At 41.3% G+C, this 24,496-nt stretch overlaps 1 protein-coding gene and 1 long non-coding RNA gene across 2 annotated transcripts in view; one reads left to right on the top strand and one right to left on the bottom strand.

Moving 5' to 3' along the window:
* Nucleotides 1-13,148: 13,148 nt before the first annotated feature.
* Nucleotides 13,149-15,219, bottom strand: LOC141127874 (uncharacterized). The gene is made up of 2 exons (XR_012241602.1): nt 14,763-15,219; nt 13,149-13,440 (listed from the first exon to the last, which is right to left on the bottom strand). It is a non-coding gene; the product is annotated as an uncharacterized lncRNA (long non-coding RNA).
* Nucleotides 14,835-24,496, top strand: part of CDC16 (cell division cycle 16) — a gene marked incomplete in the record, with an annotated part of 57,692 nt that continues 48,030 nt past the window's right edge. Inside the window, 4 exon segments of the mRNA XM_073614732.1 lie at nt 14,835-15,118; nt 17,964-18,018; nt 21,247-21,344; nt 23,495-23,533. Of these exon segments, the coding sequence (XP_073470833.1) occupies nt 15,071-15,118; nt 17,964-18,018; nt 21,247-21,344; nt 23,495-23,533 (240 nt within the window).

The following is a 24,496-nucleotide window of genomic DNA, read 5'->3' on the forward strand; positions in this document are numbered from 1 at the left end:
CTTCCCTTGGTTTCACTGGCACCGGTCTAGGGGTTCCGTTGAGTTTACTTCTGGACGACACACGCACCAACACTGGAGTACATTTTCAATGCTTTATTGAACAAACAAACTTTAGGAAGTAGCAGGAAAGAGGCGGAAAAGGGAACTTTCAGGAGAAACTCAAATATCTTCTTATAGAATCTTAGCGACAAATGTCCTGGTAGAATTCAAATAATTAGGTGGAATGCACTCCCTTTGTGGGACACACTCCTTGCTCATCTGGATAGGCCTCTCTCACCGGTCTAGCAGCCAGTACGCAGCACGAATCAAAAGTCTCTGCCACAGACTCGTTTGGGGGGTAAATCCGTACAATCCTCTGCCACAGGATGTATCAGATTTTCTCTGCAGTGAAAGTCAGTCACAGTGCCTGAACCTTTAAGCCGAACCAGCAACACCATGCTGTATAGTTACTTCTTTTGGATACGTCCTTCGACCGGGTCACCAGGCCCCTCTATAGACCAGCACGCTGCATGATCTCTAAGACGGGTCCTCCCCTGGGATCTCCTCGGCCGTTCAGCTCGTCACACATGACCGACAGCTCAGGACCATTCCTCGGCCGCGGTGGTAGGCCCCAGACAAGCCTCTGGACCCACCCCTGCGCCGCTGTATCGTGGGCCTCCCGATTGGAGAACCACGAGGTAGCTCCCTCCAGGAGGGCCAGCAGGTGGTTGTAAAATGAACCCTAGAACATGGCGTCTGTCCCATAAATACCCTCTTCCCAGAATGCAACTCGGAGGACCACCTCCACCGATCTTGTCTCCGAGACAGAGGAGCATCTATACACTTCGACACGTTGCCTTTCCAACACTGACCAGTGGTAACAGCGACACCCACCGGTCAGCACGGAAGCACACACAACGTCAGCCAAGCTGGAACAGGGCAAACTTTTAACCTTCCTAACACACAATTTACTAAATTTACCTAACCTGCGGTAGATTGTAAATCTACCAGCGCTACACAATATATGATAAAGTGCCTACAATAATTTAATCAATATCATATCATTAAGGAACAATGTAAAGTGCTCAGTGCAATTTTAGTGCAAAACAAATAAAGTGCAATCATATAAAGTCCATCCATATAGTCATATGGTGTGTTGAACTTGTGCAACTTTTTACAGTTGGTGTAGATCTTGGTGACACTCCGTGCTCCCCTCCTGGGTCTCCACTCACCAACAATAATCTTTAAACTCATATTACAGTTGGAATATCACCTCCTGTCAATGACTAGGACTGCTGGATGTATTTTGTATGGGTGAAAATATCACCTATCTTCCACAGATATGTTAAAGACGTCAGGTATATCCTATAACCAGATATGACTATCACCTTCCAAACTTTCCTGGTGATCATATATCCATATTAGACGTGTGGCAATGAAGATTAAAGGATATATAGTGTAATAATGCTAAATGTATTCATAAAAAGCCAAAATCATTACACTTAATCAAACTTTTAAAAACGTGCAAATAAACACCGCCTTGGCGTGCAAACAACCATCACTAGGTCTCCTCCGCTTGATGCGATTCGCCCCTCCCACTGGGCGTCTTCAGAAGACTCTAGCCACATGCGAAATTCGCAGCAAACCAGGGAGGCAGAATCTTAAATAGACTCTGCCTGATTCAAAATGGCCGCCAAAATCACACGGGGTGCCAGCATCCAATTAAATGTTGTCTCTCTGTGACCGAGGAAACCATAGAGGAGCTAGGTTCCTCTTGACTTTCTCCTCCAACTGCATTGCCGCTGCAATGAGCGTCAGCTGCAGTGGAGAAAATAGACTGCACATGCCTACACTCCCCTCCTTCCCCTGACAGATACTGATTTCAGCATCACAAAATAGTAAAGAACAACATGAAACTGCAATAAACATGGTTAAGGTAATGGCAACAACCTTTCAAACAAAATCAGAATACTTTACAGTATGCTGCCCACGGTTAGACCACATGAGGCGGCGACTTCAATGACCTCTGTGGAGTCATCTTTTACAGATTAATTTTCTGTTGGAAGTTGTGGAGCCTTGGGTAGATGAGGGTCTTTAGAACCTACCACGCCCCAATCACCTAGGCTAGAGGCTGATTCCTCAGGGGGATGCAGGGGCTTCTGGTCTGTCCACAGATACTGCACTGGGGCTTCCTCTTTCTGAGTCTGCAGTAGCCAGAGGCTCTAGCATGAGAGGAGGCAGGTACCATTTGTCAGGAACTTCTTGTACTGGTGAAACATCCATGGAGCTTGAGACCTCTCTATCTCCAGCAGGTTTGGAAGAGCAATCACCACTTAGCACACAGGTTCTCAACAGGTTGTGGTGGAATCATTTATTGATGGGAATGGAACCCTGCCAGATCACATCATATACTGGAGTTGGAGGTAAGGGCTGTTTCCCAACCTGATAGGGGGTGAGCTTCCACTTGAGATACAATTTACTGCCTATTTTACGTTTGGTATTTTTCACCAACACCCAGTCCAGGTGTTTTGATTCCTCAAAGGTTCTGGAGAAAATGATATCATTCAAGTAGACTAACACAGTCTCAAAGTTGAAATCTAGACAACTCTCCATCAAGCACTGGAATGTACAGGGGGAATTACTCAGACTGAAGGGCATATGAATAAACCTGAACAGCCCCAGGGGTGTGATAAAGGCAGTCTCTTGGTCTTCTCTTACAAATATCGTGCAAAGGTATAATTGGAAAATATGCGCTGCGCTTGAGTAACCCAAAAAATTATAAATAAAATAAGAAAATCCAACAATCAAATTTTACAGTAATAATACATAAAGTGAAATATACGAGATAAGTGTATGGAACTTAATATTAAACTAAACTATAAAGTGCATAGATAAAACAAGTGCTTATTGTTCCATAACAAACATCTTGTCACACCAGTCACACTATTCGCTCCCCGGGAGACCCCTCACAGGGTCTAAATGCGCCTTCCCCTTAGCAGTATAAATCCACTGGATGGAAGCTTTTCTGATGATCCTGGAACTCTCATTCAGCTCAAACAGTGCAACTCCATGTATGTATCATATGGACAGGAGAAAAACTAATAGTGCTTTAACTGTGTAAAAGGTTGAGCTTTATTAAAAATTAAAAACACACTCACATTTGCTTGTGCGCTACCTCCGGTGCACTCAGGTAACTCAAAGGGTTACTTAGATATCTGCAGGTACTCAGCTGTGTATTCGTCAGAAGCTAACAGTCCACTTCCTGGTGGTGGGCGATAACATCACAGGCTCCGCCACGACATGTTTCGTCACAGATCACGTGATTTTCTCTAGAGGTCCTAATGCGAGCAGGTGAGTGAAAATTTTGGGGGCTACGTATGGAACCAACATGTTCGCCTTTGCAGGTGAGCACAGGGGGACGGGGCGCTTTAAAAAAAATATTTTATTTTTATTCTGTTTCTTTAAAAATTGATATTTGGTACACTGTGACAGATGTTGATGGGACAATAGAACAGATGTTAATGTGCATAGTGGACGGGGACAGATGATACTTGGTGCACCGTTGACAGATGGTTGCAGTCTGTGTAATCTGGTAGCTGACATCAGCTACACACAGATTGCTAACAAAAAAATATATATAAAGTTGCGCTACTAAAAGCTGGAGCATACAGATTCCACTGCACAGGATGTCAGATCAAATGGGAAGGAAAAAAGTCTCCACATAGTGCATGAATCCGGTATAAAAAGGTTTATTAAAAAACGCCAGGGAAAAATAATTCTTTACAGACACCGAGTGTGGTGAATGATAATAGTGATCACAGATTAGTATAAAAATCGTGTGGTGACAGGACACAAATGGCTCAGCGGCCCGACATGTTTCGGACAATGGTCCTTCAACTGGCGCATACAGCCTTGTGCCTGTCACCACGCTTACATATAAACACATTAAGATTGCAAAACAGCAATCAGCTGTGTGTACCGCCGCTGGGCGGACACCACAGCCAATCAGAAATAATCAGTGTGCTTACAACCAGCATCACTGGAACATGTGATAGCAACATCCAATCAAAACTACTAATGCAGAGTCACATGTTAGCGTCATTAGGGATGATGTCATCGCGCACCGGCGTATGCGCTCCAAGCCTCATTCCCATTCCAGGAAGAGGCCAGTAATATTGTACAGCCAGGGGTGAGATAACCCCACCCACTCGCCATAAGTGAACGTCATTGCGCGCCGTAACGAAGCGCTCGTACCCTTGCAACTTCCTATGTCTACGGAAGTGCATATAAAACGCTATTAGAGCAATTGTAAAAGGAAAAAACAAAACCCGAACCAAAAAAGATCTATTTGGACATCAAGCGGGATATATCCTTAATAATCTTACATCGAACAGGACATAAGTGTATAGGATATCATGAGTGTATAAAATATCCCGCACTGATGTCCCTAAAGTATAAACATTGTGATACACATGTAAACATATTTAGATGCATTTTAAGCATAGAACTGCAAATGAGTATATAGAGCCATGGATGAACCCTGAGGACTATATAAACATCCCATATAAGGAAAGAATTATAATATAAAAATATATAAAAATGTATATACATATAAAAAATTAAAAAAAAAAAAGGAAAATATAAGAAGCCCTCTTATCTAGACAGATATAATGGCTGGCCAATGCATAATCTAGAACGCCAAAGCCATAACTGTACGGGAAAATGAAATTGCATGTATAATGCCTACTGTATGATTCCAAATGGTCCAACATGATCACAAACCTCAGGATCATTGGACAAAATGATCGAAACCTCAGAATCATTGGACAAAATGATCGAAATATTGATGGGTGAGGCATAGACCATAAAAAGAACTGGAGGACCACTCCAAGGTATTTAGGATTTATTTGGGCGGCACAGTGGTGTAGTGGTTAGCACTCTCGCCTAGCAGTAAGAAGGGTCGCTGGTTCGAATCCCGACCACAACACTACCTGAACGGAGTTTGCATGTTCTCCCTGTGTCTGCATGGGTTTCCTCCCACACTCCAAAGACATGCTGGTAGGTTAATTGGATCCTGTCTAAATTGACCCTAGTATGTATGAATGTGAGTTAGGGACCTTAGATTGTAAGCTCCTTGAGGGTGTAGGGACTGATGTGAATGTATAATGTATATGTAAAGCGCTGCGTAAATTGACGGCGCTATATAAGTACCTGAAATAAATAAATAAACGCATTTATGTCCCATTCTACATTTAACCCGTAGGGGGAGTAGCTTTTTAACTGGTAAATACAGAAAGTTTCGAGTTTAGATACTCCCCTGGTGCGTGGACCCCCCCCCCCTCCAATGCGGGATAAATTTATCGATGACTTGGAACTTGGTATCCCTTGGATTCCTGTCATGAAACTGTAGGAAGTGTCAGGGAACACTATGGTTAGTGCAGCCTAATTTGATAGAAGTGATATGTTCGTTCACTCGAATGCTGAACGTTCTTATGGTGCGGCCCACATATTGCTTATTGCAAGGACATGTAATGAGATAAACTATATAGCGAGTGGTATATGTGGTGAAATGTCTCATATGGTAAATGGTGGAGGTGACCGTGGACTGGAACGACTCAGATTTTTTCCGTCCGTAAAGGTTGTGCGTGCATACATTGCACTTTTTACACGGATAATAACCCTTGGCCTCTGGAAAAAAGGATGGTTTACTAGGAGCTTCAATAACGTTTTGAGAGATACGGTTCTGTAAAGATGGAGCTCCCCTAAAAGTGACACCCGCTTTAATGGGAAGCACCGGACCTAATATTGGGTCATTTCTCAAAACGTTCCAGTGACGGTTCAAAATGCGCTTGATTTGTCTATGTTGAACTGAAAATTGTGTAAACAGAGAGCATTTAAACCTATTATCAGAAGTTGGTTTAAGTCGCACAGTCGTGAGTGTAACACGGTCTATGAGAGAGACTCTTGTTATCTCTTGGTCTATAAGCGACGGTTGGTAACCTTTTTCAACGAATCGTTCTTTTAAAAATTGAGCTTGTTTTACGAAATCCGAAGAATTTGTGCAAGTTCTGCGGATTCGCAGCAATTGGCTGCGTGGAACAGAGTCGAGCCAAGGGCCATAATGGCAGCTATCCGTGGAAATGTAACCATTTCTGTCCGTCGGTTTGAAAAATGTGGTAGTCACAATACGGCGGTCAGCAATGGAAATTTCCAAGTCCAAAAAATGGATGGAGACCGCACTCACCTCATACGTGAGAACAATGCCCCTTTCGTTATTGTTAAGAGTGGCCATGAAGTCGTGGAGAGTTTCCACGTCACCTTTCCATAAGAGGAGGATGTCGTCTATGTACCTGGCCCATAAACACAGTTCAGGTCGCTGTAATGGATAGACGACATCCTCCTCCCACAGTGCCATGAAGAGATTGGCGAGGCTGGGGGCAAATTTAGCCCCCACTGCCACGCCTTTCTTTTGTAAAAAGAATTGGTTATTGTACCAGAAGTAATTGGTTTGTGTAGCTAAACGGAGGAGTTCCATGATATAATATTGCTGTAATAGCGGAATATTTTTACTAGTGGCTAGATAGTGTTTCACAGCAGCCAATCCTAGTTCGTGTGGGATGCAGGTGTACAATGCCGTAACGTCCGCAGTTACAAGAATAAGATTGTCCTGATATTCAACGGACTCCAAACGGCGAATAGTATCACCTGTATCCTTAAGATATGATGGGACCCTACACACAAGCAGTTGTAGATAAAAATCAATGTAGCGGCCGATTTGAGATGTTATCGAATTGATCCCGCTTATGATGATAGGGGGACCAGGGGGTTTCATAGTGTTTTTATGTATTTTCGGGAGATAATACATCACTGGAATCCGTGGGCCTACCGGAACCTGATAATCCTTTTCCTTTTTATTTAAAATTCCCTGTCGGAAACCCCGTTCAACTAAGTCAACTAAACATTTTTCAAAGTCCTTCCTGGGATCTCAAGGTAAAACCATATAGGTTTTGTCATCACTAAGGATGCAACACATTTCTATATGATAATCTTTTTTGTCAAGGATCACTAGGCCCCCACCTTGTCACAATGTCCTTATGTTCACAGAGGGATTTCAGGCCGATCCTAATATTGGGATGATCAAAAACATGTTTATCGGGTAACCTTTCCAAGTCTTTCAGCACCAAGTCACAATAGACTTTAATAGACGGGGCCGTGACATTCGGAGGGTTAAAGAGAGAGGGGTTTGCTAACCCGGAGTGCAGAGCTACTGTATTACATTCTGTATTGTTTGCTTCATTCACAATTCCGGGGGCAATTGGATTGGCCAAAAAATGTCTTTGGACATTGAGTCTTCTTTTACATTTCTGGACGTCTAAAGAGGTCTCAAATTTGTTCAATTTCTTGGAGGGGGCAAATTTGAGACCTTTATTCAGCACGTAAAGTTCCTCGCTGGAAAAAGTCTTCTGACTCAAGTTGAAAATACCACTAGTTTTTAATGTCTCTTTCTTTTTCCTGGCCCGCCCCCCCTCGGGAACCTCGTTTACATCTGCTCTTCGTTTTGAGCCAGGGTGCCCCGGGGAAAATCCTCATTACGGGAGGGGTCAGGGTATGTATGATTGTAAGTGTATGGAGATCTATCAAATTGGTTATATTCGCTTTCCATATATGGGTGTGGAGTGTTATATTGATTTCTGTATGGTTCTTCTCTAAGAGGTGAGAACCTATTGTGAGTACGGATAGGGGTACGGTATGTCTGATATGGTTCTGAATAACTCCTTACATGATGATTACGTTGGGGAGATCTAGTATGGGTGTATGAGTCTGGATACCCATAACCCTCATTCCTCCCATGGGAGGAGCCCCTACCTCTATGGGTCCCGCCTCTTCCTCTAATGGAATGCTGATAACCATTTCTAGAGGAATGGTTGGGGGTATGGTTCTTCCCATTCAGTCTATTGTAATTTCTAGGGGTGGCGGGGTGTTCGACCTTCTTCCATGCAGTTACTTGGGTGGCATGTGTCGATGGGGCTGTGGGAACTGTTCCAGTTCCTGGGTCAGAGGGAGGGGATATGTCCATTCCCACCGAGCCAGGAGCCTCCATAGAGGTGCCACACTACTTTTTCTGCCAATTGAACACAAGGTTATTCCTGTAATCATTGGCGTCACGTGTATATTTCTTCTGTTTCTTAGTATGTTGATCCGTTTCCTCTTTTTCCAAATGGCTTTTCAGATTAGCTGAGAGGGAAAGATACTCAGGTGAGGATTTATGGGGAAGAAGTTGCTCTCTTAGTTCCTTGATCTCCCTGTCTATAAGGGATAATCTGTTCCTTTTTTTATCAACAAGAAAACCAAGGAAACTAATGCCTGCCTCATTAAAGTAACGGAACCAGGCCTCGACCTCTACCTCATCCTGGGGATGAATGTCCCACCTTAGGCCTCTGGGGACCATGCGTTCCTTGGAATATTGTTCCAGGAACGCAATGTCCCATAATAGATGGATCTCTAAGACCATAAGGTTCTTAAGTCGCGTAAACAGACCACCCATTTCTGTGTTGGTGTTCAAAGCAACAAACACTCCTTCAGTTATAATGGAACGAGTAGCGCGACACTCAAAAACATCCATGCTGTGATATGGGAAAAAAATAGTAGCAGCAACAAAATAACTAAACCAATGCAAACAAAAAAAAAAATATATAAAGTTGCGCTACTAAAAACAAAAATTATAAAAGTAATAGCAGCCAGCATCAACAGTGTAGTGAACCGTGCAATGAAATACAAATAAATATATATGCAGCGCTAAGTGTTTATAAAGAACGGGGTGGTAAACTATCCCCTTGTATATAATAAAAAATTTTTTTGCTCGTGACAGCGATTATAAACCAAAACAAATAAAGTGAAGGAACAGTCCCCAATAGCTGGAGGAAGTGTCCATAATGGATTAAAAGTTCATCGATGAATAGAGTGTAGTATTTCTCGTGAGAAGAAAGTGAAACATATGTGGATGATGCTCTTAAATCAATAAATGGTCTTCATGTATTCAAGGTCCACACATAAGTAGAAGGAGTAAATATGCTTACCGGAGGGGATGGACACACTCACCATAAGGCGGAGTGTCATTCAGGCTTATGGATGGATCGATCCTGGGGGTACTTGCTAGGAGGCACTGGTGGTAGATTCCAATGGTCCCATCTGGAGCAGCAGTGAATGGATGGTGGTACTCGGATCCACAGCGGATGGATGGATTCACCTTCACGGAGAGCAGACAGCTGGAGCATACAGATTCCACCGCACAGGATGTCAGATCATATGGGGAAGGAAAAAAGGCTCCACATAGTGCATGAATCTGGTATAAAAAGGTTTATTAAAAAACACCAGGGAAAAAGAATTCTTTACAGACACCGAGTGTGGTGAATAATAGTAATCACAGATTAGTATAAAAATCGCGTGGTGATAGGGCACAAATGGCTCAGCGACCCGACATGTTGTTTCGGACAATGGTCCTTCAACTGGGGCATACAGCCTTGTGCCTGTCACCACGCTTACATATAAACACATTAAAATTGCAAAACAGCAATCAGCTGTGTGTACCGCCGCTGGGCGGACACCACAGCCAATCAGAAATAATCAGTGTGCTTACAACCAGCATCACTGAAACATGTGATAGCAACATCCAATCAAAACTACTAATGCAGAGTCACGCGTTAGCGTAATTGGGGATGATGTCATCGCGCACTGGTGTATGCGCTCCAAGCCTCCAACCATTTTTTGGACTTGGATATTTCCATTGCTGACCGCTGTATTGTGATTACCACATTTTTCAAACCGACGGACAGAAATGGTTACATTTCCACGGATAGCTGCCATTATGGCCCTTGGCTCGACTCTGTTCCACGCAGCCAATTGCTGCGAATCCGCAGAAAACAAGAGTCTCTCTCATAGACCGTTTTATACTCACGACTGTGCGACCTAAACCAACTTCTGATAATAGGTTTGAATGGTCTCTGTTTACACAATTTTCAGTTCAACATAGACAAATCAAGCGCATTTTGAACCGTCACTGGAACGTTTTGAGAAATGACCCAATATTAGGTCTGGTGCTTCCTATTAAAGCGGGTGTCACTTTTAGGGGAGCTCCATCTTTACGGAACCGTATCTCTCATAACGTTATTGAAGCTCCTTGTAAACCATCCTTGTTTCCAGAGGCCAAGGGTTATTATCCGTGTAAAAAGTGCAATGTATGCATGCACAACCTTTACGGATGGAAAAAATCTGAGTCGTTCCAGTCCACGGTCACCTCCACCATTTACCATATGAGACATTTCACCACATGTACAACTCGCTATATAGTTTTTCTCATTACATGTCCTTGCAATAAGCAATATGTGGGCCGCACCATAAGAGCGTTCAGCATTCGAGTGAACGAACATATCACTTCTATCAAATTAGGCCACACTAACCATAGTGTTCCCCGACACTTCCTACAGTTTCATGACAGGAATCCAAGGGGTACCAAGTTCCAAGTCATCGATAAATGTGTCCCACATTGGAGGGGGGGTCCACGCACCAGGGGAGTATCTAAACTTGAAACTTTCTGGATTTACCAGTTAAAAAGCTAAACCCCCTATGGGTTAAATGTAGAATGGGACATAAATGCGTTTATAAATAAATCCTAAATACCTTGGGAGTGGTCCTCCAGTTCTTTTTATGGTCTATGCCTCACCCATAAATATTTTGATCATTTTGTCCAATGATCCTGAGGTTTCGATCATTTTGTCCAATGATCCTGAGGTTTGTGATCATGTTGGACCATTTGGAATCATACAGTAGGCATTATAACAGTCATAAAGTGATCCCGCGCTACAGCAGAAATGTGCAAAAAAACTTATCACTAAATAAAATGAATAAACATTGTGTAAATCTAATTCAATAATTAAAAATAGTGCAAGTGCAAAAAGTGATAAGTTCATAAATTGGTAAATCAATACCGGGGCATACGATTCAGGGTGATAGTAATCTCTTAATTAAATCATCTTATAAAAATGTCCAAAAGAAGGGAATCGTGTAAAAGCAGTTCCAATAAATAACTCAGTGGACAGGGAGAAGTTTAGATCCAAAAAGTGAGCTCACAGAACCCTCACCTTCATATCTTGATATACCAGCATGTAGTAGTGAATGGGGATAGGTTCCATTACTCCAACTTCTACCACCAGGGGGTCCTCCGTTTCACTACGGTATATGTAAGACCTACATATAGACTAGTAAAATGTCCAGGGAAAGTTGGTTGCCTTTGTAGCTTCAGCATCCAAGGCCCACATTTAGCCCAGCTGAGGGCTCACAAACAACAAGCACATGACAGCACTGAGCAGGCTTTCTACATTTTCAGGCATTATACATACAATTTTATTTTCCCGTACAGTTGTGGCTTTGGCGTTCTAGATTATGCATTGGCCAGCCATTATATCTGTCTAGATAAGAGGGCTTCTTACATTTTCCTTTTTTTAAACATTTTTTATATGTATATACATTTTTATATTATAATTCTTTCCTTATATGGGATGTTTATATAGTCCTCAGGGTTCATCCATGGCTCTATATACTCATTTGCAGTTCTATGCTTAAAATGCATATAAATATGTTTACATGTGTATCACAATGTCAAAAGGTGTTTATACTTTAGGGACATCAGTGCGGGATATTTTATACACTCATGATATCCTATACACTTATGTCCTGTTTGATGTAAGGTTATTAAGGATATATCCCCCTTGATGTCCAAATAGATCTTTTTTGGTTCAGGTTTTGTTTTTTTCCTTTTACCATTGCTCTAATAGCATTTTATATGCACTTCCATAGACATAGGAAGTTGCTAGGGTACGAGCGCTTCGTTCCGGCGTGCAATGACGTTCACTTATGGCGAGTGGGTGGGGTTATCTCACCCCTGGCCGTACAATATTACTGGCCTCTTCCTGGAATGGGAATGAGGCTTGGAGCGCATACGCCGGTGCGCAATGACATCATCCCCAATGACGCTAACATGTGACTCTGCATTAGCAGTTTTGATTGGATGTTGCTATCACATGTTCCAGTGATGCTGGTTGTAAGCACACTGATTATTTCTGATTGGCTGTGGTGTCCGCCCAGCGGCGGTACACACAGCCGATTGCTGTTTTGCAATTTTAATGTGTTTATATGTAAGCGTGGTGACAGGCACAAGGCTGTATGCCCCAGTTGAAGGACCATTGTCCGAAACATGTCGGGTTGCTGAGCCATTTGTGCCCTATCACCACGCGATTTTTATACTAATCTGTGATCACTATTATCATTCACCACACTCGGTGTCTGTAAAGAATTCTTTTTCCCTGGCGTTTTTTAATAAACCTTTTTATACCGGATTCATGCACTATGTGAAGCCTTTTTTCCTTCCCATTTGATCTGACATCCTGTGCGGTGGAATCTGTATGCTCCAGCTGTCTGCTCTCCGTGAAGGTGAATCCATCCATCCGCTGTGGATCCGAGTACCACCATCCATTCACTGCTGCTCCAGATGGGACCATTGGAACCTACCACCAGTGCCTCCTAGCAAGTACCCCCAGGATCGATCGATCCATAAGCCTGAATGACACCCCGCCGTATGGTGAGTGTGTCCATCCCCTCGGGTAAGCATATTTACTCCTTCTACTTATGTGTGGACCTTGAATACATGAAGACCACTTATTGATTTAAGAGCATCATCCACATATGTTTCACTTTCTCCTCACGAGAAATACTACACTCTATTCATCGATGAACTTTTATTCTATTATGGACACTTCCTCCAGCTATTGGGGACTGTTCCTTCACTTTATTTGTTTTGGTTTATAATCGCTGTCACAAGCAAAAAAATTTTTTATTACACACAGATTGCTGACAGGCTGCAGTGATCCCTCTCCTCACTGAGCTCAGGAAGAGAGCTGACACAGAGGCATGTGCCTCTGTTTACAATGCGTGATGGCTGTGATTGAACACAGCCGTCACATGATCAGGAGGGCCATATGTTCTGACAGGATGTATGGGTATGTCCAGTCAGAAGGGGGCGTTTTTCTCACCCAGCTGTTTATATACAGTAGCCCACTGGGAAACGGTTAAAATGGGTCTTCACAGCATCTGAGCACCACAAACCAAAAACACTATTTGATTCATTTTTAATATTTAAAGCAAATTCCCCCATCCATCCATGTCTCTATGCTTTATTTTGTTGAGAAATCACTTTGAAAAAGAACCCCATAGCATCTCTGCCTGTGGCCATCTTGAGTAATGGCAAATGATTCATGTAACATTTCCATCCTGGAATCCATCTGCCTTAGCCCAGGCATGAGTGCAGGAGAGTGTGCGTAGCTGAGAAAACCCCTCCACCTCTCTTCCCCTCCTGAAGACTCCTGGGATGTATGACATTATTTGTCTAGGCAAGAAACCAGGAAGTAGCTGCAAAAAAATAATGAAAAAGTTTAAAACAAGTAAATATAATATACTTTCTTATCTATTTACTAACTAGCAGCATGAGCAGTGGCGGCTAGTGCTGTTTATTTGGAGGGGGGGGAGCAAACAATACATCCCATTTTTGAAGCCAAATTAGAGCCTCTGGCTCTAATCACGTGCTTCTAAAAAAAAAAAAAAAAAAAAAAACCCAAAAAAACCCATTGGAATCCATGCGTCCAGTGCCCTACATATAGATTAGGGGGCTGGGCGCATGGATTATGAGGGCTGCGCTCCTGTGCCCCAAATGGACTGGCTGCCACTGAGCATGAGCATTAAAAATGATCAACGTTGATTGGGAGAGTTCCACTTTAAAGCCTCGTACACACGATCAGATTTTCAGACGACCGTTCGTCCGTTTTTTGTTGCATGCTAGTTTCATGAAAGTGAAGAGGTTACGTACCATACAAAAATTCTCATACGACAGAATACAACTTCAGAAGTGACATAATGTGTTGAATAGTTTTGTATGTGTTCTTTTAATTCTGAGCATGCGTAGTCTTGTTCTTATGATTTCTTTCGTACGAAAACTGTACTAATAAAACAAAAATCGGACTTTGAGTTCACATATGACAAAAATGTTATAGTCTGCACATCCAGCTTTTGTCGGACAAAAAAAATCGTAATCGCCTGGTTGAAAGCACCATACTAATGATCCGAAAATTGGAAGATCGTTCGGACGAAATCTGACTTCTGATTTTCGTATCGTGTGTACGGGGCTTAAGTCTCGGACAAAGCATATGCGCGTGTCTCTCTCTGACCATCATTTCCTCCAACATGTAATGGGTTTTCTGATCGTGCGCTCCAGCATTACATATACTGGACATTAGGCTGCACATGGGGCCTAGAGTTTGGGGCTCCCTATATCTCCTAAAGTAGCACTAAAGTCAAAAACTTTCTTTTTCATACTGGATAGAGGGGAATTGTTATACTCTTGTTTTTGTTTGCCATCTGTGTTCCATTGAGGAGACTTCTCTTCACGTCCCCATTGGAAGATTTCCCTTCCATCCCTGTTTAGTATATTCTTTTACTTTCTGGGATTATGTTAAACAACAGAGGGTTAATCTCCCTTTCTGTGGCACAGGTAGAAATACAAACCTGACAGGTATCCCCACAATGCCCAAATTATATATGTATATATATATTTGTATATATAAAAAAGAGGGTTTTACTTTTTAAATTGACAACCACTGCATTGAAGGTAACAAAAAATTTTTTGTTTTAATTCACCATATAAGCCAGTATGGATAAGATAACTGGGAACCTCTAACCTTAACACGTCCACCGAGAATGCAGCAAACATCCTATGCTACTGCCATGTTTTTCCATCCGGAACTAGTAAGCGTCGCACTATGTTTCCGGCCGGTGAGCGATCTATGTAACACGCATCCTCCCTGAGCGCTTTTGCAGCTTATACCGCTGCACCCCGGCGTGTATGAAGCTCCGGAACCGGTGTTACACAACGGAGGGGTGAGGCTATCAACGGTGCTCACCAGTGTACTTCACCTTTAGCAGTTCCGGAGGCGCGCATCTTTCTGGTGGGCGCGCCTCCTTCCAGCCGTTTCGCCCAGCTACAAACATGAACTTGGATCGTTTACGAAAGAGAGTGCGGCAGTATATAGAGCAGGTGAGAACACGTGACGGCCGTGCATCACGTGATATGGAGGTGCCTCCTGCTAGGGTGGGTGCGGACGCCCACTGCTGGTCCTGGAAGTGTGCCTCTTCCTACCATATGAGGGCTGACCTGTGTGATGGCTGGGCTTTGCCTTTTATAACCTGACATGTGATTTCCCTGCTCTGTGCTGATCAGGAATTCCATAACATGTATTCACTTGTATCACATGCAGAATGATTCTGGGGCAAGGAGTGCAATACAAGCGCCATTCACACCTGTGGTGTAAACATTGGATTCACACCTGTGTAGTAAACATTGGATTCACATTTGTGCTGTAAACATTGGGTGTGTGTCAATTATCAGTGTGGCTCATCCCGAACATGGACACTTTCCTCTGAGATTTGGCCCATTGACAGACTTTGTATTGCTGACATTTTACACTGTGTGTGTGTGTATATATACACACACACACACACATCAACCAAAACTTTATAACCACTGAGACCCAGTTCACACCTGAGCGTATTTGAATCACAGCAGAACACTGTTGTGGTGCTACTATTTCTTAATGGCACCCGAAACGCGTATGCTATTTTGAAAACATGCAAAGCCAAATGCGCCTGGCTCAGTGCCAACATTTGGTACATGAGCTTCTTTGGCGTGTTTTTGGGGAGGAGTGGGTGTCCATTCACAACGAATGGTGCTGCTCCAAAAATGCACCAAAAAATTGTGCAGAAGAAAAAACCCCTCCCCATCATTCCAGTATTGTGTGTGTGTTGTTTTTTTTTTTTTTAAGCTGGTGGTCAGGTCTCCTGTAAAAGCAATCCTAGCAGCTACTTAGCCGCTGGATTGCTTTTACATGCAGCGGGAGGGGACATTCTTCCCCCCCCCCCGGGAGCCTTGAGAACTGCCATCTGGTCACAGAGCTGATTGGAGAGCAGAACAGCTCCAATCAGCTCTCTGGTCTAGGAAACCAGAAGCGATGAGCATTTCATCACTTCTGGCCTTGCCAGTTGTAAACCAACCCTTAGCTAAGATGAGCGTCGCTTTACCGCCAACACGGCCGCAGTGTGAAAGCAGCCTAAGAGATCTCTCCTCTGCCCTTCAAAGCTTCAGATCATACCAAGATCGGTGTGTGATCTGATGCTTTTTTCAAACCACTAAGCGTTTGTTTATAACTGGCAAAGCCAGAAGTGATGAAATGCACATCGCTTCTGGTTTCTTAGACCAGAGAGCTGATTGGAGCCCTTCTAGCGCTAGCGGCCAAAGAAAAGATTAAAACCGCCCATGTTGCGGCTCTTTCCAACCGCTTTTCAGGCGCTTTGGAAGCGCTGCCCATTCATTCCAATGGGCAGGGGTGCTGTAGGAGTGTTCAATACAGCGCTCCTACACACCGCCCCAATGATGCTGCTTGCAGCACTTTTTTTCCTGTCCCACAAGCACACTGCCCCAGTGTGAAAGCAGTCAGGCTTTCACACTGGGGTGGCTTGAGAGGCAGTTTTCAGGTGCTATTTTTAGTGCTAAGATGCCTGAAAACTGCCTCAGTGTGAAAGGGATCTTAGTAAAGAGTACCCGTCACTGCTTATTGCTATCACAAGGGATGTTTACATCGTGGTAACAATAAAAGAGATCAAACATTTTTTAAAGGGACAGTTTAAAAATGAATTAAAGAAAAAAACTTTTCTTAAAAGTGCCCCTTTCCCCCTGTCCCCCTGTGCTTGTGTTTTGAGCATTAAAATTCAAAAAGGTGTATTTTTTTCCCCAAAAAAAATTTGTTTAAAAACCACTGCACAAATACAGTGTGACATAAAAATTTGCAACACCCACCATTTTAATCTCTAGGGCCTCTGCTTTGAAAAAAATATATAATCTGTGAGGGTTTAATTAATTTTCTAGCAAAAAATACTGATCTTTACATGTAAACACAAAGGGGGTTATTTACTAAAGGCAAATCCACTTTGCAATACAAGTGCACTTGTAAGTGCAGTTGCTGTAGATCTAAAGGGGGACATGCAAGGGAAATATAAAACAGCATTTTAGCCTGCACATGATTGGATGTTAAAATCAGCAGAGCTTCCCCTCACTTCAGATCTCCCCCTCAGATCTACAGTGACTGCACTTCCAAATGTACTTTCAGTGCAAAGTGGATTTGCCTTTAGTAAATAACCCCCAAAGTGTGAGAAAAGGCTTGGTCTTAAAGTGGTTCATATCAAGAGAATTGGACCGACCAAAACAAAAAATGTTTTTACTCTGTGCTTTAGGCCCCATTCACACTAGTGCGTTTTTTGATGCATTTTGCATTTTGCAGAAATGCACGGGAATTTTTTAACATGGGTTCCTATGGAACATGTTCACATCAATGCTTTTTTGTATCTCCGCGTTTTTGGAAAGGGTCGGGGACTTTTTCTCATGCAAAATGCAGCGTTTTGCATGTAATGGTTTTCAATGGACAAGCATCAAAAACGCAAGTGCACCTTTTTTGCAGCGTTTTTGATGCGTTTTTGGTGCGTTTTTGGTGCGTTTTTGCCGTTTTTTTTATTTTTTTTTTTTATTTTTTTTTTTTTTTTGTAATTTTTTTGTAAGACTGTAAAAAAAAATGAAAAAAAAAAAAAAAACGCAAAACGCAAATCGCGGCAAAAACGCCGCTAAAACGCGGCAAAAACGCGGCTCAAAAACGCGGCAAGCATGAAAAAAAAACCTCCAAAAACGCTCAAAAGCAACATGCATAGGTGTAAATCGAGCCTTAGAAACTCAAGTGTCAGCTTGTTTACTAGGTACAAAACCTGTTGTGTGCATCATGTGTAAAAGTTTTATATTTGCATTGAATAACACTTGTTTGCTTTTATGTGTCTTGCAGCAACAGTACCAGAGTGCCTTGTTTTGGGCAGATAAGGTAGCTTCACTATCTCATGGTAAGAACTCTTGTTATCTATCGCCACATTAAAACTGTTTTGCTGTGATAGAAAAATGGTTATTTTGTCTATGATCATCTTTTGACTTGGCTTCGATAATGGGCTTTCTTTAACCATTTTGAAGTCCTTTTTTTTCTGTTTCCACCCTTAAGGCTCTGTTCACACTGCTGCGATGCAAGAACCAAATCAGTTCGGGTTCCCGCATTGCATGTCGCATGATGTCCTCTGACTCCATAAATGCATATTGGGTGAACTGAGCATGCATGGCTTAGGAAAGTTGTTTTTTTCTTTAATGTGATATTACAAGCATCAAGCCTTTTTGTTTGGATATTGAAACCTCCCTAAGGTAGTCCCACACAGTTATAAAAACTTCAAGCAGGGTTCCACTCAAATTTTTAACTTAAAGCGGGGTTCCACCCAAATTTTGAACAATATCTGTATGTATTATCTTCCTTGCCTAGATGCTGACATGCCGTTTAAAGAAATTTAAATCGCCGTAATTACCTTTTATTTTTCTATTCTTCTTTGCACTTCCTGGTTCTCCTCCCGTGGGAGTAGGCGTGTTTCTAGCCTCTCCCAGACTCCTGGGAGCTAGTCTCAGGCTTCCCAGGATGCCACTGAGCATGTGCGGGAATGAGCGGTGAATGCTGGGAGCACAGCATTCACCACATCCAGGAAATAAATGCTTGTGGGCTTCAAATGCCCACAATGAAGATGGAAACCGCCTGCAGTTAATAATATAAGTTATTCTTTCTGACGAAATCTGACACAGGCGGACATATTACACAGAATATGTGAGTATGTAATGCTGAGAAGAAAAGTTTGTGAATGAACTCAAAAAAAAAAAAAACGATATATAGGTGGACCCCCGCTTTAATCTTACCCCCTTCAGTTAATTGCATAGATGTTCAAATGCCGCACAATTTTTTTTTTTTATCTCTGTAATTACCTTTATATTGTACTTTATTGTGGCACTTCCTGACTCTCCTCCCATGGGAGTAGGCGTGTTTATTGCCTTTCCCTGGCGCCGCACTGTCTCCTGGGAGCTTAGTGTCAGGCTTCCCAAGATTCAGCGCGGAAACAATGATCATGCGTGTGAACAAGCTGTGAATGAACAGCATTCACCACATCCAGGAAATCAATGCTTGTGGGCTTCACATGCCCACAAGCAAGATGTAAACGGCCAGCATCACATTTTTTAAGTAATTCTACAGTACGAAAACAGACAGAGGCGGAAATATTACACCCAAACTGTGAGTATTATTTTGGGGTTAGCAAAGTGTCTCAATGACCTAAAAAAAAAAATAAAAAAGATTGGTCGCCGGACTCCCGCTTTAAGAGATGATTTACTGTTGAAAACATGCAGTTGTCACTACCTTCCTTTTTTTTTTTTTAACCAAAACCTAAACATGACAATGCTCTCTAAAGCCTAGTACACACAATGAGAAAATTGGACGAAGAATACCGCTTTTGGAGTGATAACCTGATCATTAGTTCACAGCTTTCGAGAGCCGATCGCGACAGTTCATGCATAATTATCTAAAGGGACAAGCACGAAAATTGTTCTTGTATGATACCAGAACGATTCGATGTCATGTAATTAGTATGGTATTTGTTCAAAAAATTGTGTGACCAAGACCACCCATGCTCAGAAATGAAAGAATAAGTTACAATACATTACATCACTTATGAATTTGTATTCTGTCGTCTGAGAATTTTTGTAACTTTAGTAACCTATTCATTTTCTGATATTTTCATTGTGTGTACCAGGTGTTAAACATGGAAAGTAGGTAACAAATAAAAACAACTGCACCTATTTATAGAGCTGCACGATTAATCGATCTCGATTCAGCCCCCCCTTCACGACCTTAGTCCAGCATTTACCCGATTCTATGTAACAAGTGCAGAGCCCTCAGAGCTGTCAAAAAAAAAAAAAAAAGCCGACAAATGTTTACCAACATTGTCAGCTCTGGAAACATTGTAATATTTCGTGCTTTTAGATTCAAGGGAAGAACTTTGGTCTGTAGATGAGGACAGTTTAACCACTTAAAGTGGGAGTCCGGCGACCATTGAGACACTTTGCTAATCCCAAAATAATACTCACAGTTTGGGTGTAATATTTCCGCCTCTGTCTGTTTTTGTACTGAAGAATAACTTTAAAAATGTGATGCTGGCTGTTTCCATCTTGCTTGTGGGCATGTGAAGCCCACAAGCATTGATTTCCTGGATGCGGTGAATGCTGTTCATTCACAGCTTATTCACAAGCATGATCATTGTTCCCGCACTGAATCTTGGGAAGCCTGATACTAAGCTCCCAGGAGACAGTGCGGCGCCGGGGAAAGGCAATAAACACGCCTACTCCCATGGGAGGAGAGACAGGAAGTGCCACAATAAAGTACAATATAAAGGAAAGGTAATTACAGTGATAAAAAAAAATTTCGTGCGGCATTTGAACATCTATGCAATTGACTGAAGGGGGTAAGATTAAGTTAAAAATTTGAGTGGAACCCCGCTTTAACAACTAAGCCTTTTTTCTGACATTTGTTGCTTACAAGTAAAAGTCTGTATTTTCTGCTAGAAAATAACTTAGGACCCCCAAACGTTTTATATATATATATATATATATATATATATATATATATATATATATATATATATATATATATATATATATATATATATATATATATATATATATATATATATAATATTTTTTTTTTAGCAGAGACCCTAGAGAATAAAATGGCGGTTGTTGCAAAATTTTATGTCACGCTTTATTTGTGCAGCGGTTTTTCAAATGCAAATTTTGAGGAAAAAATACACTTCACTTCAATGAATTAAAAAAACAAAAACAAAACAAAAACAGTAAAGTTTAGCCCGATATTATTTATTTATTTTTTTTTTTGTATAATGTGAAAGATGATATGCCGCAAGAATCGTGATCTTTATTCTAAGCAAAAAAATTGTGATTCTCATTTTAGCCAGACTCGTGCAGCTCTACCTATTTGTAAGAAAATCACAATGCGTCTTGGCTCATAATGATCAACTAGTTGTAGCGGTAAAACTTCTAATTCTTTATTTTAGTATTACTCCAGGTATTAGGATAATATTTTGTTTCCTGTGAACGGGGTTTTTTTTTTTTTTTTTTGATGATGCAATGGGGTAAAATCCTGCAAATCTTTAAATGTAAAAAGTTTTTTTCTTTTTCTATTTTTTTTTTTTTTCCAGAGGAACCGCAAGATGTTTATTGGTTGGCACAATGTCTGTATCTGACTGCTCAGTATCACAGAGCTTCACATGCTTTACGGTCACGAAAATTGGATAAGGTAAGTGCTAGCTAGTTTATTGCTTGAATTATCGCTGTGTGAATGGCTAGAACAATGTGCTACTCACAATTGAGAAACATGGCTCAGCTGTACCTTTTTTCCTTTGCTTTTTTGTTATGTACTGGTATGATTTAAATTTGTATTGATGTGTGTGTGTGTACAGTATGTATATATGTGTGTGTGTGTATATATAATATATATATATATATATATATATATATATATATATATATATATATATATATATATATATATATATATATATATATATATATATATACCTATACATTTTTTGAATTATAGCATTTAAAATAGCAAAAAATGCTTACTCCAAATGAAAAAATATACTAGAACTGTATATGTAATGATCCATGCACCTTTAAAGTGGTATTAAAGCTTTGTTTTTTTTGTTTTTTTAATAACAAACATGTTATACTTACCTGCTCTGTGCCGTGGTTTTGCACACAGATCCGCAGCTCACGCTCCCACGACTGTCTCCTCATTGTCATACTATCTGTGATTGACAACAGTGGGAGCCAATGGGCTTCTGCTGCTTTCTCAGCTAAGGGAGAGTCCCGGAACAACCACGGCTATCGTGAACATCGCTGGGGGGGTGCTGCCCACAAGTTTTTTCAGCAGGAATCTGACAAAATGTGAGCTGTATGTTGCTGGCTTTAGCCCTGGCTGTTGTGAAATAATCTAAACAAGACATTGGCCTTTAAAGTGTATTTCCACTTTTGCAGGCTGAATTGTATAATAACTACTTTTATATTGGCTACATCTTCCCATTCACAAAAAAAAAAAACAAAAAAAAACGTAAAAATTGCTGCTCAACTTTTTATTTACTCTTATGTTTTACTCCTAAACTGAATTTTCCTGTGGAATGCAAGGGGGTTAGGGAGTTAATGTGTACCATAATTAACCCTGTCTGTACTATGCTGGCAGGTCTCCATTATTGGATGTACACTAGAATTGAACACTATCTGTCCTAACAAAGGGTTAAAGTTTTAACTGGGCTTCTCCATTGTATGTTAATGAGGTATAGTTCAGTGTGTCCCCGATGATTTGTGTGAGGACAGAGACACTGCAAGACTGTTCAGATTTGCTTGCATTCGTCCATAACAGCTTCTCCTCAAACATCTAAAATGTTAGAAATATTTAAAAAATGTAAATTAAGCATGTGCGCCCTACTTTGCTGTAAGTCATTATACAGATAGCAATGTTATAAATGTTATTGTACGTGTGATTCATAGGAAAGTTTAACAGACTCTACAGAATTTTTCAGAACAGGTCTGATTAATGTAAAAAATGTGTATTTTGGCAGAAGTTCATTAACCAAACTCATGAAAAGAGTAAGACCTGGGGCTTGGTTTCCTTATTCATTGCATTTAAGAAGTTAGAGGGGAGGCATCAGGGAAGAGCTTGGCAAGTCTCGATGGCACCATATACTGACGAGACAAAAATTTATAATTTGCCTTGGCAAGAGTGGTTTTGAGGATACCCTTGTGCACCATAATAGACCACCTAGACCAGTCCTCCACATCTATTTCTGCTCCCAGATCTGTTTTCCATGTAAATAATAAGGTATTTTTCTCACGGGTGCGGAAAGGAAAAGGTACATTATCGATATGCCCCCTCATAAACCAGCATCCTATATGCACCTGTTATCAAAAAGTGTCCTCATCATAATGTAATCTGTGTTCTCCTTGAGGGAATTCAAGAAGTTGAGTATTTGGCTGTGGTGGAATGTTTCCAGCGTCCTAAGAGTTTGGAGGAAGTACTCTACTGGTTTTATCTGTCTGTAGCCAAGAAAGTGCCATATTCTGTACAGACCCTTGTTAATCCACCATGAGAAACAGTGATGGGAGAGTCTCAGGGGAACAATGGGTTGTTGAAAAGGGAGAGTCTCAGGGGAACAATGGGTTGTTGAAAAGATGAGTCACTGGCATATGTGTAGGCCTGAAAGAACAAGTTTGATTATCACTTTTTACAAGAAAACCTAGAAACATAGGCATATGGTTTTTATTTCTTCTTTGAACGGTGCCACAATAGACGTATGTTCATATGCAGTATACCAGAGTAGCATTGAATTTATGGAATATATTTTTAAAAGTTTAATGTTGTTTATGTGTATTTACTTTTCATTATAGGTGTATGAAGCATGTCGTTATCTTGCAGCTCGATGTCATGTATGTAGAATCCTGCCTCTTATAATATGTAACCCTAAAAACAATGACTAGTATGAAACTGTACAAAATGATTTTACTGCAGTCACATGTGTTTTGCAGACCCCCATTATTGTTTTAACAGATCAGATAAACTAGTATATAACACAGTTTATATGGAAAATATATGGAAAAAGTTCATATGGAAAATCTACTAACAACATTCACAAATATTGTTCATTTGTAAAAAAGGATAGGTTGATGTGCTGAAATATGAATGCTGTAATGAAGAAAAGCAGATAGTGGTGCCTTTCCTAAAATGAAACTTTAGTCAGAAAATTAAGTCCTGCTAGGTGACTTCAGAGCGGCCCCTTTTGCGTGTATAGCTAAGTAAAACATTAAAAATAAGTGTCCTATACTGTTTAAAATCCAGTAACATACTGTCTCACCCTGCTCTGCACATGCTCAGTTGCACTCCATTTTTAGGAATTTCTAGGCACTGCCAAGTTTGTAGAGGTCAATCTTCAGACAACCTAAGACCCCTTTCACACTGGAGGCATTTTTCAGGTGCTTTAGCGCTAAAAACAGCATCTGTAAAGCGCCTGAAAAATGCCTCATCTGCAGTCCCAGTGTGAAAACCCGAGTGCTTTCACACTGGGGTGCTGCGCTGGCGTGTGTGTGTGTGTAGATGGGTGCTGCACCGACTGTTGGCTGGAACTGAAGACAATCAGAGCGAAAGAATGTCACCAGCACAATAAATGTCCAAAAATGGTTCTAAAGCTTTAACCACTTCAGCCCCGGAAGGATTTACCCCCTTCCTGACCAGAGCACTGGTGTACCCAAACGAAATTTGCGTCCTTTTCTTCCCACAAATAGAGCTTTCTTTTGATGGTATTTGATCACCTCTGCCGTTTTTATTTTTTGCGCTATAAACGGAAAAAGACCGAAAATTTTGAAAAAAAATGATGTTTTCTACTTTTTGTTATA

The sequence above is a fragment of the Aquarana catesbeiana genome, linkage group LG02 (genome assembly GCF_042186555.1).
Source record: "Aquarana catesbeiana isolate 2022-GZ linkage group LG02, ASM4218655v1, whole genome shotgun sequence".
Taxonomy (NCBI): domain Eukaryota; kingdom Metazoa; phylum Chordata; class Amphibia; order Anura; family Ranidae; genus Aquarana; species Aquarana catesbeiana.